This window comes from Electrophorus electricus, chromosome 7, assembly GCF_041902795.1.
Source record: "Electrophorus electricus isolate QZ-2024a chromosome 7, ASM4190279v1, whole genome shotgun sequence".
Classification (NCBI taxonomy): Eukaryota; Metazoa; Chordata; class Actinopteri; order Gymnotiformes; family Gymnotidae; genus Electrophorus; species Electrophorus electricus.
This window is the reverse complement of record NC_137503.1, coordinates 23,135,001-23,155,360: the sequence shown is the minus strand read 5'-3', so window position 1 is coordinate 23,155,360 and position 20,360 is coordinate 23,135,001. Positions and strand designations below refer to the sequence as shown.

The following is a 20,360-nucleotide window of genomic DNA, read 5'->3' as shown; positions in this document are numbered from 1 at the left end:
ATGGTTTTCTCAACTGTCCAACAGCTCTGGCAGTTTCATAGAATGTTATGAAATGTCTTTGATGCCCCGATGAAATGTTTGCTGTGAGCTATAGTCACTCATACACAATGGCACTGAAGGTACTGTGCTTTAGCACTGTCACTATCTGAATTTGTTCCTTTACATATGAAAAACAGTAAAGGCTACATACAAATAACTCCTTTTTGGAGATGTGAGACGGAATGTGTCTAAAGGAATTTGTGGCCATTCAGTCAAAAGATCATTTATGAGGTCAAATTCTAATGCTCACAATCACATTCAAATTCATCTTGATGGTGTTCAGTGTGGCTGAGGCCAGGGCTCAGTGCAGGCCACTAGAGTTCTTCTACAGTCGTGGCCAAAAACTACGTGAGACTAGCACATATTTTGGTTTTCACAATGTTTGCTGCTTTATGGTGGCAATTTGCATTAACTCTAGATTGTGAAGAGAGATCAGATGAATTACGATTAATTGCAAAGTAATTCCTTGCCATGAAAATTAACTTCATCACAAAAATTACTGCACTCCAGCCACTGCATTTCAGTCCTGCCACAAAATGGCCTGCTAACATAATTTCAGTGATCTCGTTAGCTCAGGAGAAAGTGTTAACGAGGACAAGGCAGCTGATATCACTCTGTCATGCTGATTAGAAGAGCAGACTGGTTGCTTTAAAAGGGTGGCGGTGCTTGAAGTTTTCTTCTATTAACCATGGTTACCTCCAAGGAAACATGAGCAGTTATCATCGCATCAAAAGGGCTTCACAAGCAAGGACATTGCTGCTTGTAAGATAAACCAACAACTTATCAAATCATCAAGAACTTCAAGGCAAGAGGTTCAATAGCAATGAAGAAGGCTTCAGTGTGCTAAAGCAAGCACCAGGACCGTCTCCTAAAGAGGATGCAGCGATGGGATCGGGTCACCACCAGTGCAGAGCTTGCTCAGGAATGGCAGAAGGCAGGTGTGAGTGCATCTGCACACACAGTGAGTTGAAGGCTTTTGGAGGATGGTTTGGTGTCAAGAAGGGCAGCAAAGAAGTCACTTCTCTCCTAGAAAAACATCAAGGACAGACTGACATTTTGCAGGAAGTATAGGGATTGGACTGCAGAGGACTGGTAAAGTGTTTTCTCTGATGAAGCCCCCTTCAGACTCTTTGGGACATCTGGAAAATGATTTGTCTGGAGAAGAAAAGGTGAGCACTCCCATGAATCCTTATCCAAGGGAGTGGGGTTGCTAAATTTTGCCTAAGAACACTGAATAAGGAATGGTATCAAAACAATATCCTCCAAGAACAACTCCCAACAATCCAGGAGCAATTTGGTAAGTATGACTGAGCAGCATGTCACAAGGCAAAATTGATAACCAAGTGGCTCAGTGAACAAAACCTTGAAACTTCGGGTCCATGGCCCAGATCTCAATCTCATTGATGACATGTGGCCAATCCTCAAATAGAGGGTGGACAAACACTAACTGCGATCAACTCCCAGGCACTGGCAAGAATAGGTTGCCATCAGTCAAGATTTTGCCCAGAAGCTGATATCCAGCATGTCAAGGCAAACTGCATAAGTCTTAAAGGGTCAGCACTGTAAATATTCTTTGCTTAAAGTGGGTCATTTGTCAGTGTTTCTTATGAAATACTTAATAATTGTTCTATACCATATAAACCTCTGACAAAAGGATTTTTTTTTTTTTTTAAGTGAGGTCGTAAACTTGATGAAAACCAAAATTTGTCAGTCCCAACTTTTGGCTATGACTGTACATTTATGTAGTCAAGCCATGTCTTTATGGGCCATAATCCCTTTTACACCAAAACTTAGTATCTGCCAACCCAAACTTATCCATCACACTACCAGATAGTAAAGTATGATTCCTCACTCCAGAGAACACATTTGCACTGCTACAGAGTGCAGCTGGGGCAAGTTTTATATCACACCAGCCAACACTTCGCATTGCGTGTACTGATCTCTTGCTTGTGTGCAGCTCATCTATGGAAACCCATTTCAAGAATCTCCTGAGGCACAGTTTGGAACTCTGCAGTGAGTGATGACAAACAAGTGATCTTTACATGCAATTCAGCACTTAGTGGCCGCACTCGCAGAGTTTGTGTGGTTGATCACTTTGTGCTTCAGACATCACCTACACTCTTCACACTAATGGCACTTACAGTTCACTGAGGTGGATCTAGCAGGGTAGAAATGTTAGAAGGACTGTCACAAAGTTGGCAACCTATGCCTGCAACATTTAAACTCACTGAATTCATTACATCTGCTAATTTTATCTACAGAGAATGTACAGCAGTCTACTTGATTTTATACAGCTGTTAAGAATGGGTGTGGCTGAAACACCTGAACTCAATAAATTAGGAGGGGTACTAGAGAGGTAATCCTGAAAAGTGAAACAGAATGACATTCTAGAACACACTGGCTACATGCAAGCATTTAGTGCCTCATTATGTTCAAGACTTACAACACATCAGAAAATTTTCTCAGGAAACAAGCTTCAGTGTTGTGCATCAGAACACCCACTAGGCCCAGCTGGAGCAGCATCGCAGCTCTAAGGCCACAGGACCCACGAACACTGCACACAGGGCAGACAAGCAGGACATCCGTGTGTAGGAGTGAGAAAGCAGATGACTTCTCACTTATGGAGACTTTTTATAATGAGGCAATGAGCCATTTCCTACAAGTTTGTGTTTTGTTTTAAAAATGGCTTCTTTGCTTGTAAAAATACTCACAGGACTTCAAATCCATTATTTGGTTCAGGATTTGTACAACCATAAGCACACAAACGGCTCATTAGCATCACGTTAATTATGAACTAGTAGTCACTGAAGAATTAGTTCTACCATAAAATGTGACAGAAGCTGTTATTCAGACCTTACAAGATTCAGTTGCTAGTGATTTTTCATGTCTGCTCTATTGATATCACTACCTACTACAGCCAAAAGAGCAGGAACAATTAATAGTCCAATACACTGGTTCACTGTATTATCACTTTCAAAAAGCTACTTTTTCACTCGTTCTATTCCTACCTGAAGCTTATGGGTTTTTTGCATTAGCCTTCCATTAAAAGTGCAAGTTCCAGAGTTGTGGAAAAAATGTTATAAAACACTGACCTCTGCAGAAAACTATTTTAGAAGGAAAAAAATCATATAAAGGCAACCGAGAACACTGATGGACCGCTGCTGTTGTCAGAGGACTGTAACAGTACCTGTATTCTCAAGGAACTAATCACAGTGCAGCTGTTTTAGGAGATGGTATGACAATGTGTGCTCTTGGAAAACTGATCGTAATAAGTTGGTTACAGAGTTTCCTTTATTGGAACACCAGTCATATGGACGTCACGTGTCAAGGATAAAGCTCACATTGAAAAGCGTGCAAAACTGTGGACTGCGACAAACAAAGAATGTTTGTGATGCGAGTAGAACCAGCTATGCAGCCTCTAAAAAAAGACACCACAGAACAGCAATGGGATAGGGATACCAAACGGTCATGTTTAATTCACAATAACATGTTCGACATGAATATATGAAAAATATTTCAGCTGGTGTGTTCTATCCTAATACTCAGAACTACAATATGCACCGAGAGAACTTAAACACTGTGCACGCATCTCTGCTCTATGGTTAAAAATTAAAAAAAAAAACATAAAATAAAAATTTATTACAAAGACTAGGGTCCAGTACATAATTGTTCTCCACATTGCATATGTTTACCATAGAAATCTGAAATGCATTTATAAATTACCATTTAAATAACTCAACAGTGTAGGGAATGATGAGACATTGAAAGGACAAGCTGAGCATTTTTAACCAAATTTATGAAACATTCTGCAAATAGAGTGGCTACTAACTTATTGCAACAGCGAGTCTATTCACTGCAGCGAGAATTTACAAGGCAACCCCCCCCCCCCCCCCACACACACACACACAAAAAATAAAAAATCCCATGCAAATACCAACTTTGTGAACATGTACAAAACATTCAGAAGTTTCATGTGCATTTCTATGAGCATCACAGAATCAGGTTTAAAAGGAGTGTAGGCTTACAATCGTGGCTGAAAGTGTCATGTGTGCGGGGAGAGAGACGAGACCTCTTAGTGTAGTACTCAAGACCAGCTTAAGCTCTAAACCCTGGTATCGGAACGAGAAACAGCCATGAAATTCACACACTGAAGAAGCTTCAGCCTGCACCGGCACCACGATCAGCCTCTGCACTCTCATGAGACTCGCTGCTGCAATTAATTATTCAAAAGACATAGATACATCAGTGTTTCGTTTTGTTTTTTTCTACAAAAAGAAAAGCCAACATGACATGAATGTGGTTCAATCACACTGAACCTGTCCATGTGCTTCTGCACACACACAATGCAAGCACTCCTTTAACCAGCAGCCTGTCTGAACTACCATTACCCCATAGACATGGATAGGGCCTCTCCCCCATCTTCTGGTTCAGTATGCCTTCCAGTTCGGCATTCCATGGTTACTAAGCTACCTCAAGTTTGGTCATGCAAAACTGCCAAACAAACATTCAAGACACTCAAGCTACAGCTGTGGAGGTCCCATAAAGTCAAGATGGAGGCAAGGTCAGAAATACACCAGCACCACTCTCCCCTCACACATACGATTTTTTTATATATATATATATATATATATATATATATATATATATATATATATATATATATATATATATATATATATATATATATATATATATATATATATATATATATATATAAAAAACTAGCAGTCCTGCTCATGTGACATTGCCACGACTTGCAAGCAGTCAGCTTTCCTGCAAATGAACAATTGCAAAATGTGAGGAGTGCTCCAATTTCTTTCATTGTATTTTCAGTTATAGGCTTGGTGAAATTGTACTGACTCTGGTTTCTGGGCCAAATACAAAGAGCCATCTAAACAGAGGCTGCTGGGAAAATAAAATTAAGTCTCAATATTACAGTTCATTAAAAACATGACTACTAAAAAAATATTCTACATTACAGCATAGTAGTTTTGTTTTAAAAAGAGGCAGAATATCCTTTTACTTATTAGCAAATCTAAATATCAAAACATTCTGGAAAGAAAAAAAAATGTAATTAGTAATAACTTAAATACATATATTATTTCTGCCACAAAATAATCAAACATAGCAGAGATAAACTACGCAATGTAGGGGGAAGGAAAGGGGGCTCTTATTGTAATAATGCTAATATCAGTAAAAGTTCCCAAACTTGGGCCAGCAGCCTTATTTGCAATTTGCATGTGTTTGTTGCTCTAGATCCACAGAAAGACAATGCTCCCTAACATCCAGCAGAGAGAAGCTCCAGCATATGAACACTGATGATGCTTCACAACATGCTGGTGACACACACGCACATGCATCAGGTCTCGCTCGGTGGCTTGTATCAGCGGTCACCCAGTATGAATCTTCAGCATGCTGCCACTGTAGCTGGCAGTAAAGGCTCAGTGTCAAGAGGTGGCTGTGTGTGTGTGTGTGTGTGTGTGTGTGTGTGTGTGTGTGTGTGTGTGTGTGTGTGTGTGTGTCTACATCTCATGTGTAAATGTGTTTGGATTCAGTTCAAAGCAGACACCTTACAGAACAGTAGATTGCTTCCTCTAAGCAAGAGGCAGCCATGCAGGTCCCTTCAGATTGATCACAGGTCATTTAGGCTCCTTGATTGCACTCATTCTCTCTTATAAGGATGACTCCACCTCTCTAGGGATGGTCATGTCGTCCTTGGCTCCAGGCGCCACCTGAAAGCTGCCGTCCTGTTCCCTTGCTGTGCTCTCTAGCGTCTCGTTAATGACCTGCAGTGTAGCGGCGGCGTCCACAGCCACCGCCTTACCCTCGCTCACCACCCTGGTCTCCCCAGCAGCCTCGGCTGCCTTCCCACCATCGGCAGCCCCGCAGCACAGCTTGGGGGCGCACTGCGTCCGGCAGGAGAGCTCGCAGAGCGAGGCGCGTGACTCTGAGTTAACCGTGACAAACTCGGGCTGGATGGTGGTGGCGTGGATGCCCTCATCGTGGAAGAAGCCCTTGATGCGTTTGGCCACGTCCATGTAGGAGGTGGGGTCGTGGCATTTGATGTGGGCGGTGGCGATGATACGGCTGCCCGCCAGCTGCCAGATGTGCAGCTCATGGACGGCCAGCACACCATCCAGCTCCCTCAGCCGGGCGCTCAGTCCGTGCACATCAATCTGCTTGGGCACTGTCTGAAGCAGGATGAGGGCTGACTCCTTCAGAAGGGGGTAGGTGGTGTACAGGAGGATGCCCACCATGATCACGCACAGCGTTGGGTCCAGATAGAGCACCCAGCAGGGGCCGGCGATGGGCACCTGATTGGGGCCACCCTGCAAGTCCACCAGTGTGTGGTTGATGTGCTGGTGGTCCGTGCAGTGGTTCTCAGTGCAGGGGTTGATGCAGGGGTGGCCGGGCTCGCAAGGCTGCCACACGAAGGTGAAGATGAGCGCGTTGATGACAACGATGACGGAGCCGAGGGCATCGCCCAGCACGTGCAGGAAGACACCACGCATGTTGAGCTGGGAGGCAGCCTCCTCGCTGCACTCCTGCTCATGCTCGTGCTTGCCGTAGGGGGCATTGCCATTCAGCTGTAGCTCATTGTCACCAGGGGGTGTGCCTGCCACACAGAGCAACAGCACAATGAGGAGCGATTAACCAGCGCTCACTTAGGTAAACAAATTAAATAACTAAGTATTTGTTGTTTTTCTGTGATAAAAACAATTAGAACCTAAATAAAAAAAGAAACACCACTTTCCACCACATTTTGGATATTTTGTTATGGAGCATTCCAAAAAAAAAAAAAAGAAAAAAAAAGGTACCATGCAATCATAATTAAGCAAACAGTTTGAGAATGTTTTGGCTTTATCCTGTAAAACTTGGTTTTAACAAGAAAATCACTAGCTGAGACTGCAGGACAGTTGTTGCCATGTTTTGTGAGTAGGGAAGTGAACGATTCCAAGACTTTTTTGGTGTGCTAAAGAACATGAAAAGATAACATGCCCTTAGGTTCAGTATCTATTGATTTGGCTTGCAAGACATGCACAGCATATCAGAACGCAATAATATTGCTACACACTGAGCTTGAAATATTGCTATGACTACAAGAAAAACATCACCTGATACTTGCAAGCAACCTAGGTAATGACAAGGCTGTGTGAGTTCAACAAAAACAACAAAGGCTACTGTGATTAGACATGCATAAACTAGATTCTTTTTATTAGACTCTATTCTGGGGGCCCATTTTGAGGAACCTGAGACTTGCAGACCATTTGCAGGTATTTATGTAGGACGCTTCAAGTTCTGAGATTTTGGATTGGTTATTTACATTGTCATGCCTTAATTAATTTCATTGATTAATTTAATTGATTTTTGTCATTTAGGAAGCTGCTGTATTTAGGAAGGTTTTATACTGTTACGCCAGTTTAACTTTAGAAATAAAAAGCCATTACAATGACATCACTTAACATTCAACACTATTGTATAGACCTGTTGTGCAGTAAAGTTAATTTTGAAAGGAGTTCTTCAGTTCTGATCTTGGATTAGCTATTCCTTATTAAGACAGAGGTTTCTTATTGGATGTTTTACTGAATGTGTAATGTTTCTGTTAGACCTCAGGGTATCAAAAAGGCTTCCAATCATAAAGAAATAGCACAATATAGACAACACAGCTGAAACTCAAGTTCTCCTGACTCAAAGGAAACTTCAGTTCCCCTGATTGAATTTTAGTAGAGGACTGTCTATATTCATACAGTACTGCGAGTCATCATCCAGGAGAACAGCACCGGAACAGGAACTACTAAGAGACCTGGTTCCTAATAAGCCAAATTCCGCATGAAATAAAAGGTGGCATTTTTTTGTTACTTTACATTTTTTTTTACACGCCACGTTTGTGACAAGTTTTGTTTAAAACAGTCTTCACTGTGTTGGTGATGACTAGGGTCCTAGAGTGAATGCTTATATGCTGGGCTACTGCGGTGCTCGGTGAAGAGGGGCCGAGGTAGTGCGCCGCTGGAGCTGTTCGTGTCCAGTGGTGGAAATGTCACAGAATGATTCACTCCCCCAGCTGTCTGATTTTGGACGTTATGTTTGACTCGGGTCAGTCTCTGGTGCCGTAACTGACTTTCCTAAAAGAACACACGCAACGTGATTCTGAGTTCATGCATTTGTGCACCCCGTCACTGACGCTCTGGAGTTGTCTACATTACTTTAAAGCAGACATGCTCTCTTCGCACGACATTCTCTTCAGAATCAAATAGACAAACTGTAAAAAAAAAAGAGGTTTTTTTTAAAAAATAAATAAATAAAAATCACTTAATCTAACCAGGAAATGAGCTTCACAAATTGCGTAATATATATACCCTTTCTGTGTGTGACGATATTGCGTGCACTGGCAAACTTACCTTGACAGTTGTTTCAAAGGTTAGAACTCTGCTCAGAATTCACATTGTCACATTGGACTCCTAAATGTAACACTGCTCCTATTATATCAGCTGTAGAAAATTTTGGAACTAGCTGAAGCTCTGATTTTCTGCGTTACCAATGTGACAATCCCTGTCGTTTTGCCCGAAACTGAATTACACGTTATGAAAAAAATCAGGTTAATAAAATGTAAAACTAGCTAGCCAAATAACGAGGGCACAAAGGGCTCAATACTTACCCGTTCTTCCTCGCCTGTCGGGGTTCACCCCATTTGGACTGGTCGCGCGACTACCGACTAGATTGTTGGTCTCTTCGCCGGTTGAGCAATCGTCAGGTCTCTCGGACTTGCGGATTTTATTCCTGTTTTTCTTACCGTGCGAACGGCCTCCGTGGGAATGCCCGTGGCCCCCACCTGCATGTCCGTGAAACAAGCAAAGCCCGAGGAGGTTTACTACTAGTCCTGCGGCTCCAACACCGATGACTACCAGGGGACGCTCAATTTCATGAGGCTCCGTAAATCGCTCGATTGCTTCTAAAATGATAGTGAAACACAGCGCCGTGAGAAACACGGCATTTACCAATGCCCCCATCACTTCTGCCCGAATCCAGCCAAAGGTATTTTTATTTGTCGCCTGTGTCCTCTCCGCAAAGCGTACGGCAACCAAAGCCACAACCAGAGCGATTACATCCGAAAGCATGTGAAAAGAGTCTGACAACATCGCTAAGGATGCCGTTATCCGACTGACCACCACTTCCACAATGAAAAACCCAAAAGTCAATGAAAGCATACAAAGTAAACGAACACGGTTGTTTTCGCAAGCCATTTTCCTTCCTTGATGAATCAATCAGTGATTACTGGGCTAGCTAGCCAGCTAGCTACTTGACCGGTCAGTAAGCGAGCTAATACAACGCGAAACAAACAATGCTACGTTAGCTAGCCAGCTAACGGTTTAAATTATCAGTCAGAAACTACATAAGCGGTATTTGTTCGATTTCCATCTAGTTCTTGACTTGAATTACACAGTCGACGTCTTGTGACTTAGCTACGACAGTTCATTTCTCTTTCAATCGAATCGTTACACCAGAAAAAGGCAGAGGCTTAATGCATAGCGGCGACGTTTGCAGACGGATTGAAACTTTGCACCCGGACCGGCAAAGTTTCCACACGGAACAAGGGTACTTCTAGGGCAACGCCTAGCTGCACGTCATTGGACAAGAACTGGGGAACCAAGGATAATTTACAATACTTTTCTAAGCACGCAAAGTATATAGTTTGACTCACCATTTAGGGCCTTTATAAATAAAATTACCACAGGGTGAATTGTAGTTCACAAACATATCGTTCATTGTCATAACACGACAGCGTCTTACACAGTATCCCTACGTAATCAGAAAGACATTTGTAGGTCAAAGAAAAGCCATGTCTGGTTTTAGTTAGGGGTTTGTTTTTTTTTGTTTTTTGCAAGTGAGCAAATTTGCTGAGGTACGTGTGCACAGTAGACTTGATTAAATCTAAGGATGATCAGACCCCAAAGAAAATAAAATGCAGCGTTGCCTGGCTACCTTGTTAATTAGAGGTTTTATTTTTTAAAACAGATTAATTCAGTTTAAGCACAATTACTATTCTAATTGTCTAAAAGACCAAATATTCCATTTCAAGGTCCATTTCATAGCTATTGCATGAAACCACCAAACCTTAGTCATTACTGTACGATTTTTAAAATGTTTTCTGACGGCGTCAAATAACTCAGATCATTCAAATAGGCTTTATGGTTAAACGTAACATCACACGTCATTACTTCACACACGTTACATTTACCCGTGTCTCGTTCAGTAAGGGAGCGTTTCATCGGTTTCATGACTGTGCGCAAAGCTTCGCACGGCCACGAACCCCACGACGCGTTTCTATACTGGACGTGGCTCAGGTCTCATCCGCTGCTCTGAGCACTTTTGCTGAACGTGCCCGTGACGTCACGAGCAGACGGCGACGCACTCGACCATTACATTACACATTAAAGCGTTATTTACATTTATAGTAAAAATATTTTTAAATATATAAAATTAAAAAGCGATGTCTTGTGCCTTTTGTAATAAACAGACTCTTTATTTGTCATTTTGACTTTTACTTTTGTTACAAAATCTGTTTTCTTTCATTGCTGAAAATATTGATCATTGAAAAGTATATTTTACTTTGAGAACAGGTATTATTCGGTCACCTAGAAAATCACAGAAACAAAGAGAACACTTCTGCCTATATGATAAATCTATGTAAAATATCTGGTATGTAAAATAGATGGTCAATCAGAAATTTTCCTTTTTGTTCTACATATCTTTTCAAGACTTCACAGCATGTCTTAATTTTTACAAAGGCACAAGAAAACACAACTTGTAGTCTCTCACAAACATAACATTGATACAATTAACCAGCATGTAGTCAAAAATCATGTTCTAAGCAGCAACAAGTATTTCTCAAAACACTTGCTATAAAGTAGAAAATATCACAACTAGTGCAAAAAACACATGTTTTTTAAACTAAAACAAAACCAAAAAACAGATGTTGAGCATACAATACACCTACACATTGCTTGACAGGGAGCCAGGCTTTCTGTCTGAGAAAACTGAGCTATCAAGGCTTGACAGTGATTTGTCATGTAACGTATCCATGGCTGCAAGGACAAACACCACCGTCAAAGCAACAAATCAGTCTGCAGCCTGTGTCATACACAAGTGACCCCACCCCCCATAAGCTCACGTAAGCGGACAGCTGCCATTCTCCAGTGTCCTTCAGAAGTGTTTTGAGCACAGTGGCTTTGTCCAGGCGACACACTGGATGACGTACCCTGAACCAGCCCTGGCTCTGGCAGCTTTGGGGGGGGGGGTTGGGGGCTGTGGGGTTTGGGGTGCGCTAGCGAATTCCCTGCATATGCCTGCTCTTCAGCGGTTTATTCCTCTCTGCTTGTCCCAGGGTTGAAGAGCATACACCGGGTGCCTGCAGCTTCTTCAGAAGCACATGCTCCTGAGGTTTTGTCCCAGCTCTCTGCTCGGGCCTTACATTCTCCTTGCTGTCGCCTGCAAAATGGACCTTCCTCTTCCCCAGAGAGGGATTCTCACTGTCATCTACAAGTCAAAGAACGAGAATGAGCGTCATCATAAACAGCAAACCAGTGGAGAAGGAACTGAACACAAGGAACTGCCTTCCTCAGGGTTTGGGAGGAGACATCAGGAGGAAGGACACCCACTGTTTAACTTCAAAGGAAGTATGTTCATTTACTTCTTACAGCCAAGGTGAAAGCATATGATATTACTCAGTGAGACAGCTGTATTCTCGTGCCCTTACACAGGACGGCTTCAAACATTTGCTGAGTTTTTGGAAATTAAGTCATTTAAAGAGGTCCTAAACTTGAATAGGCACAATGTAGGTCTGTGAACACAGACATGCGATTCCCATGGATTGCTCTTTGAGATCTGTGTCAATCTTGTGATCTTTTGGTGTAATCAAATGTTGGGTAAAAAGAAGTAAACAAGTTTGTTAACATATATTACAAAGCAGAAATTTGAACTGACTGGCGTGTCATCAGGAAATGTTATCATCTCCCCTAAGAAGGGTGCTGGTACAAAGTCTAGCTACTTCAAGGGTAAAAATCAAACATACTGTGTTTGAATGATGGAGTCACCAAATTCTCCTTTTTTCCCCTTTATCTTCTACCAGTACATTTTACGGCATTTAGCTGACCCTTTTTATCCAAAGTGACTTACAATTATGACAGAGTACAACTTGAGCAATTGAGGGATAAGGGCCTTGCTTAGGGGCGCAACAGTGGCAGTGGTGGGGCTTGAACCAGCAACCTTCCAATTACAAGTCAAGTACCTTAAGCACTGAGCCAAAAAGCCAGACTGACTACAATCTTGGATAAATCAGTTTAAAAGCAACAGTGGTTTCTATGGTAAATGTCAGCTAGTGTGTTGTTTTGTCTCACTTTATTGTGATCATAAAAATGTTTAACATTTAAATTACAAAATAAATATACCTTATACATAGCACCTATAAAACATTATGGTACACACAATATATACACATACACACATGTAAACATTTAGATATATATACACAAGCCATGGTCAGTTCTCTGTGAACAGAAGGTCTAGTGGCTTCCGTTTCACTTCCATACCTATAGCATCTGCACAGAGCAGAGACAGCGCCCTCTGCTGTCTCATCAAATTACAGGTCTTCAGCAAGTTCTCTGCTCTGTAGGCAAGACACAAGTTTTCATTGACAGAATACATATACAAAGTTGATGAAAGTTTATTAATTCAGTCAGATTAAAAACTATATCAATGGACTTCATACCTGGCCAATTTCTCCTCTGATAGTCTCTCTCTGGCACACAATTCCTGCTCCTTCTCTGTAAAAAGGGAAAAATTAAACACTAAACACCCCAGCCCCCAATCTAATGTAGGCAACGGTAATGTTTCAGGCTGCTGCAGGATTAGGGTCACACAGAACCGCTGACGGACCCTCCTGAGTGTCCATGGTGATGCTGGGAGATCCACGGCAAAGTAAAGCACTTATGTGTTAACTTGCGTGCGAACACAGATGTGCAGGACCCCTTACGCTCCAGCCTCTCCTCTCGCTCCTTAAGGGCATGCTCGCGCTCACGCAGAGCCTGCTCCTTCAGTTGCAGCTCTGCCGCCATCAACGCCGCCTCAGCCTGACGGGGATTTTCCGGGTCATCTGACCTCCGCCGCTGCCTCGCCTGAACTGCCTTCTGCTCTTGTGCCACGTGACGGGAGATTAAAGTGCTCTGCAGGATGGACTCCACAGAGGGCCGAAGGTAGTCCTGGCAACGGAGCAGGGGGAGGTCAACACAACACAGTAAGACAAGCTGCACAAGCGCAACACATGACGCGTTCGGAACATCAGAATTAAGGATTTGTTGTTACCAGTGGCAGGGCATTTTAATACTAATGGACACTGAATCAATGGCATCTGTTTGCACTGCCAGTTGTTACTATGGTAGCAATGAAGTTAGGAAACTCAAAGAATAACAACAACTGATCCACACTCTTGGAACCCCACTGAATGTTTTTCTAATATAAACTGATTCCTCCTCTTAGAGCTTCAGAAGCATTTTACTTGCACAGCTGAAGAAGAACCTCTGTCCAAAATATCCTGTTTCTCTGGAAGCCTTATGTACTTCACCACCATTCACACACACAATGACTCTAAAACATCCATTGCGAGTTAGTGATTAATCTTCCCAGTAGACAGACGTTAAAGTCATTTTATTTAGTTGAATACAATGGTAACCCAGTGACAAGAAAAACAAAACAGAGACCTTCTACACACCCCTTTATAAAACAGAACTACATAGGCCACAAGCCTGTGACTGTGCTGCTTTGCTTTATTTTATGTAGAGAGTTTTGCAAAATGAACAGTAATGCACATGCCGAGATCCCCTGTCAGGATAGCAAACACTGCAGGCATGCGTTTACTTCAGAAGCCTTCGCCATTTCTGTGTACTGCTTAGTTAATTCTGATAGAGGAAATAAGGCAAAGGACTCTCATTTAGATCAACTAAAAATGAAACTCCACCAGCAGAATAAGCACTGCCCTTACAAAATCCATCTGGTTCAGTTTATACAAAACTGATTATCTTGGTGTGTGCTGGTACAGAATACTGCACTTTTCAGGGCTCTAGCCCAATAAATTAAGACACTAATTATTCGAAGGTATTAAGGCCCAGCTGTAGATAATACATTTTAGTTGATATTGTACATGGTAAATGTTCTGCACAGCAGCTCGCTGGCTTTTCACTTTGTAATGCGGGCATCGGCAGAGGTCTGTTGTTTCTGTCCAGGAGATTTTACCAGGGTCAGAAGAACAAGGATTTCTAGGTACATTTATGCATATACAGTCATTTTGATATTGCTCAAGCCTAGGAAGTTTTCATTCTGTCAGTTCAATATTCATTAGATTTCTGCCTACTGCACGAAGACCAATCACATATATGATGGCAAAGCTACCTTTAGGTGTAGCATCCTGGACAGAAGGGTGTTCAGTTCTTCTGAATAGCGATAAGGGATCCTTCTAAACTTCCCCTCATTGATTTTTTCTGCCAGTTCTTTTTGGTTATATGCGGTGAATGGTGGACTGTAAGAAAAAGTGGCATCAAGTACAAAGACCAGATATGTACATTCCTATGTAAATATTACACAGATCCTAATCACAAGGTCTAATACTCACGACAAAGCACAGAGCTCATAGAGCAAGCATCCCAATGACCAGATATCGGACTTTTCATTGTATGACATGCGATTCATTTGTTCCTGTTGACAAAAATCAACATGCACTGACTATGAAACATTCAAAGTAGTGTAAATGTATCAAGGTCCAAAGTTAAAGAAATAAATAAATACATAAATAACAAAAATACACACTCACTGGTGACATGTAATATGGAGTTCCAACAAATGTTTTAGCAAAGCTTGTGTCATGCTTGAGTATTCGTGCTAGGCCAAAGTCCCCAAGCTTTACGTTCTGCTTGGCATCAAGGAAGATGTTTGCAGGCTTTAGGTCTCGATGCAGCACTGTGCTCCCACCATAGCTTCTGCCATGACACTCCTTCAGTGCCAGAGACAACTGCGCCAGAACACGTAAAACGAACTCCTCCTCCAGGTATCTCCTGCAGAGTTTAACACACACCCAAAACAGCTTTACCAGTAAACTGCATTAGAAGGACAAATGCAATTATCAAATTATATTGCTGCGATTTGTAATATGCAATATGATTAAATATTATGCTTTGACAAATATGAATTATAGGGCCAACGGGGTTAGGTCGGTCGTCACCTCTCTTTAACGCATTTCGTTATGAGGCTGGCGAGATCTCCTACTTCGCAATACTCCATGACTATGTACAGCGTTGTGTGAGCTCGATCTATAATGCGGTCGTAGTATCTCACGATGTTGGGGTGCTTTAACTCGCGAAGGAGATTCACCTCCGACACAAGCATTTGTTTCTCCGTTTCTGTCATGGTGCCATAGTCCAGCTCCTTCCATACAAGAATCTAGCAGATGCAACAGCTCAGGTTACTTATACTACTTTCATATAGCGTTAGCTAACTTAAAGAAGAAAAAAAAAACACAATATAGGTTCATTCAGAAGCGGAAAGAATTATAAGGATTTTAAACAGCTAGTTAAGGTGACATACCGCTATGTTTACAGGTTTATAGCAGTCAACGTGATTAATCGGACTACGAAGGCACTGCTAATCCGAGTAGCTAACCTACCGTATTCTATCTAAAATAGATTAGCTATCAGGTAAAGCAATTACAAACACAAATAGCTAGCCAACATAGCTAGCTAGCTAGCAATAGTATTAACGTGGTTAGTAGTTACCTTCCCGTCGGATTTTCTCCTAATTTTCTGACATTTTCCATATGATCCACAGCCTATAGTGTACAATACTTCGTAATCATCCTTTCGAGACGGCATTGTATCAGGAAACACTGAAACACCACAAGTGATCCTGCAGTGTTGAGGTCTTAACGTGTTTTAATCAAGATTAGGCTAGCCAACTAGCTGGTACGTTTAAAGTAGCCTTGCCTCAAATTATGCCTTGCTTACAGGCTTTAAAAATAAGAACAAAACAGTCCAATTACATACAGCTAACTTACACAATTGGGATAACGCGTGTTATCATGACCTGATAACAAAAGCATTTGAAACTGGCACTAAAACTCTTACATTTGATTGGCTTATCACGCGAACCTAGCGGTGATTTCATTGGTTTAAATTAGGGAAACAAACCTGCACGTTGCCTAGCACCAGCACCAACCACTTTTAACCGCGAGACAACGCGGGGTGAAATGGGAGTGGCGTCAATTTAAAGGGGTTGCTCGACTGAAGTAAACAAAAATGTACAATTATTTTCAGGTCAGTGGGATTACCTGCGATGTCAATGTAGAGCCTGCTAAACAAATACAATTTGTTTGGTGTTTTAAATATGAGACAAGGACAAGTGACCGTTTATAACGATACGTTTCATTTCGACGTTTATGATGTTTGCATCGCTTCATACTGCACATGAAGTTACATGTTAACCTTACACTTACTTTTCTGAACGACTGCATTTTATGCGTAGACTTTACTGTCTACAATTTGGTCAAATTGCAAGGGATTGCCTAATTTTGATTCTAGAAACCTCCTTGTTTAATTCCAACTTTAATCTAAAATACCTAATTTAATCAAGGCCTTCAGTAAGAAGGCTGAGATATGCCGCAACTAACCTCATGATATCCCTGGTCTACTGTAGCCTATGGTTCCACTGCCTGACATTGGTGTTACAGTATAAATCTACTGCACAGAGTACAGTGAACTTGAAATTTCACCATAAGCAATCAAAGTCTTGGTAAAAAGCAGAATGATAAACATGATTTTTATAATCAAGGGAATTTTAAAAATAATTCCTGTATGATTATATATGTAACAGTATTTTACTTTTCAATTTATTAATAGAATAAACAAGATAATAGAAATACCAATTCATATATGTATTTATTGGGAATAATGCCTTTTTATTTAGAAAGGCCTCATGTCTTTAGAAAAGCTCCAGCCTTTCTTGAGAAACATTTCAAGTACATTGTATGGCCAAAAGAAGGTGGACCCTTAATCCTCACAACTATATAGAGCGTATTGGACATCTTATACCCAAACCATGGGCATTAATAGAGTTCCTGTGCTCCTCGCTTTTTTTTTTTTTTTTTTGCAGATTTAACAAATTCCTCTCTTCTAGGGAGGCTTTCCATAAGATTTTGGGAGTGTGTGTCTATGGGAATTTGTGCCTATTAACCCGAGCATTTGTAAGGTCAGGAACAGGGACAGGAAGGCCTGGCTGAAAGAACATAATTGTCAGAAACAACTTTCGCTTCTGTAGCATTAACATAACTCTTCACAAAGTGGCCTAGCCCAGACCCTGAAAAACAGTCCCAGATCATTACTATTATCATTATTCACCAAACTCTACTACTGGCACTGAACATTCTGGCAGGTAGCCACCAATCCCATCTGACTGCCAGATAGGACACTGAGATTCATCACTACAGAACACATTTCCACTGCTGCAGAGTCCAGTAGCAGTTGACCACTCGAGTCAATGCTTAGAATTGTGAATAGTGATTTTAGACACGCGAAGCATGCATGCAGTTCCCCAGCCATAGAAATGCATTTCACAAAACTCCCAAAGCATAATTCTTATGCTGGTGTTGCTTCCAAAGGTGTTTGTGGAAACTACATGGCTATGTGCTTAATTTGATACACCTCTCAGCAAATGCTATGGCTAGCACTCAAACTCAATTAGGAAGGATGCCCGCAAACACTTGCACATATTGTGTAAATTCTGGACCATTGTTGAAGCAGCTCACTATTATAGTGATAAGGTGGGGGAAGGCAGTGTGGCATTACCTTTGGCCCCCCTGGGGGGGTGGGGTGGGGCTAAAAGACTAATCAGTCCCATTACTTTTAGGGCTTTAAGTTGACAAGATGGCACACACTCACCTTTTATAATCCCTATGTTTATTACCTTTATGAAAAAATGAGTCACATTTCTTAATTAAATGCAACATTTTGACCTGTATTTTAATTTCTTAATTTCTTATTAGTGTGTGCTTTATATAGTATGGAAGAATCATAATTCTTGTGATTTAAAGAGCAAACAAACTGCATCAAAAAGCTAGTGCATTAGTCACATATTCAGGCGAAAATTATTCATCAACACAGCAGCATCAGCACACCTTCAGTCAGTCAGACTCAGACACTGAGAGGTAACTGATATTTATCAGTTTTTATTCCAGCACAATTAAATTCTGTGTTGTAAAATGGCTGGGTAGCTAGGAAAAGGGAGAAACAGGAGTACAAAATGAAAAGACCATTCTAATGCAATTTGTTAAAATTCCTAACCCCCCCACCCCCAACCCCTCTAAAATGTCCCCCCATATCATCTCTCCCACTGGAAAGACAGTGATGACATAATGAGGGTTTCCCCCTGTATCTCACATTGGAAGGTAGTCTTAGCACGTTTACAGTGAGAACACCAGTTTGAACAGCCTGCATTGAATGCATTTCCGCATCTGTGACATTACCACAGCTCTCCTGCATCATACACATTTCAATCTTCCGCAAGCCAGGGAAATCAAAATCAAAATCAAAATCAAAATCAAAATCAAAATCAAATGGCATGATTAGGAAATGACAATTACGGCACAAAAGTTCTGATCTACTAACTTGTCTACTCATTTGTACAGCTGAATTCCATCGTTTCGTTGCAATGCCTTGGAGTACGTTATTGCTGGACCATACCTAAACATCCTTTCAATGCAAGGAGCTGTTCCACAAAGCTGGAGTACAGTGCTGGAGATTGGAGCTCTAAGCTCTTATTATGAATACAGCACATAAATGAATCATGGTTCATGTCAGACCATGTCAGGCTTACACATGGTCATGAGTCTGAGTGAGACACTAGTTCTCTGCTGCCCTATCCATTATGAGCCAAGAGGTTAAATCTACTGTAATTAGGCAGTTCTGTCCTAATAGTTCTGCATTAATAATAATAGAATGTATCTTTTTTGATTTGAAATGACATGACTTAGCAGATAGTACCATGACAGACATGTAGGCTATTGCCGTGGGTCAAGTAAAGCAAATGTGTAGACCATACTGCTTTGAATCTTAAATCCGCTCTTAAATGAAAGGATGGATCTGACAGATTCAGGGTCTTGGTACTACACCCAGGTACAAAGAGAAATTCTATAAACACCAGCTTTAAAGAGTACTAATTTTTTTTCTTTCCTTAAAATTCATGACATTTCAAAACAAAAAAAATAACTGTTACAGATCGAGATGTTTCCATCACAACATGGATTCTACCTCATGTTTTGTTATATACAAGACTAAATTCAATTTTTGTCGGTATATGTAATTGAAAATAAAACAAATTAAAAGTCTCCATCAATAAACAGTGATTTGCTAACACTGATATAACATATAGCCACCAGACATTATTAATTATATGCATCTTTAAAGAAAAGAAAGGAAAAAGAACAGGGTAGGGCAGGAAAAATTAAAAAGTAGACTGTCACATACTCACTTACGCTGGCAGGTTACGCTGTTATACATTTACAGTAATGACAACTGTAAGCCTAATTTTTTTTGTTTTTTCTTTTTTTAAAGAATGCTGCCTTTCAGCGTGATTCTGTAAGGAGTCTTTCCTGCTAGGATCTGCCCCCCGTCAGCCTCAGACGCTAAGCATATGGCTTAATTATATCTGTAAAACATCAAAATATATTTAGACTAGGGTGAAGGAACTGTACTTATTTTAAACACCTGGAGCTTCTGTATTAGTAGTTCAGTGTACTGACATGTCTCCACAAGTCACGTGTGTGTGTGTGTGTGTGTGTGTGTGGGTGGGTGTGCGCGTGTGTGTAAAATTGAGGGGAAGAAAGGCTCTCAGTTAATCAGTGATCAGCTGATGATGTCTGATGCATGTCTGTAGGCTACACTGCACGGCCTTCCAGCTCACATGGTGGCAAGTGTAAATGCGTTGAAACCATTCAGACAGCCCACATTATACTGTCTACACACAGACACACACCGTTAATGCACCGACAACAAGACAAAATGATGCTGACAAAAAAAAAAGAAAAAAAGAAAAAAAAAGTGCTTTTAACAAAGAAAGAAGAACAAGAAAAGAAAAAAGCAGCAGCGAGCCACACAGTCAGTCACAGAGTGGTTTCCAGGGTTACAGGACAGACGGCCACAGTCCACAGTGCAATGAAGTCCAGAGCGCGATGTGTGGAGGAATAGCTTATGGCTGTACACCCCTCATCTGTGTCCATGTGGAGGAGA

At 41.3% G+C, this 20,360-nt stretch overlaps 4 protein-coding genes across 15 annotated transcripts in view; 1 reads left to right on the top strand and 3 right to left on the bottom strand.

Moving 5' to 3' along the window:
- Positions 1-3,484: 3,484 nt before the first annotated feature.
- Positions 3,485-9,587, bottom strand: slc30a1a (solute carrier family 30 member 1a). Its single transcript, XM_035524800.2, has 2 exons — positions 8,696-9,587; positions 3,485-6,655 (listed from the first exon to the last, which is right to left on the bottom strand). The coding sequence occupies exons 1-2, from the start codon at positions 9,279-9,281 to the stop codon at positions 5,712-5,714; spliced, it is 1,530 nt and encodes a 509-aa protein (XP_035380693.1). The 5' UTR covers positions 9,282-9,587; the 3' UTR covers positions 3,485-5,711.
- LOC118241046 (uncharacterized) overlaps positions 6,662-20,360 on the top strand; it is a 38,220-nt gene continuing 24,521 nt past the window's right edge. For 3 of the 7 annotated variants that reach the window (XR_014124703.1, XR_014124704.1, XR_014124701.1), the window contains exons 1-2: positions 11,380-11,714; positions 13,134-13,330. The gene's annotated coding sequence lies outside the window, so the exon portion shown is untranslated. Of the gene's footprint in view, positions 7,314-11,379; positions 11,715-13,065; positions 13,331-13,572; positions 13,677-20,360 lie in introns of those variants that run through there. The other 4 variants (XR_014124702.1, XR_014124705.1, XR_014124706.1 and 1 more) reach the window with 4 other exon arrangements.
- nek2 (NIMA-related kinase 2) lies at positions 9,776-16,910 on the bottom strand. Of its 2 annotated transcripts, none has more exons than XM_027001653.3 (9): positions 15,858-16,904; positions 15,308-15,525; positions 14,900-15,140; positions 14,702-14,784; positions 14,482-14,608; positions 13,070-13,295; positions 12,806-12,860; positions 12,627-12,703; positions 9,776-11,574 (listed from the first exon to the last, which is right to left on the bottom strand). In XM_027001653.3, exons 1-9 carry the CDS (start codon positions 15,951-15,953, stop codon positions 11,363-11,365), a joined length of 1,335 nt encoding a protein of 444 aa, XP_026857454.2. In that variant the 5' UTR covers positions 15,954-16,904; the 3' UTR covers positions 9,776-11,362. The 2 variants fall into 2 exon arrangements, 1 of the variants encoding a protein (XP_026857454.2); XR_014124699.1 differs by having other exon boundaries at positions 11,437-11,574; positions 12,973-13,295; positions 15,858-16,910.
- lpgat1 (lysophosphatidylglycerol acyltransferase 1) overlaps positions 18,282-20,360 on the bottom strand; it is a 34,055-nt gene continuing 31,976 nt past the window's right edge. For all 5 annotated transcript variants that reach the window (XM_035524335.2, XM_035524332.2, XM_081718466.1 and 2 more), the window contains one exon: positions 18,282-20,360. This exon is cut by the window's right edge. The gene's annotated coding sequence lies outside the window, so the exon portion shown is untranslated.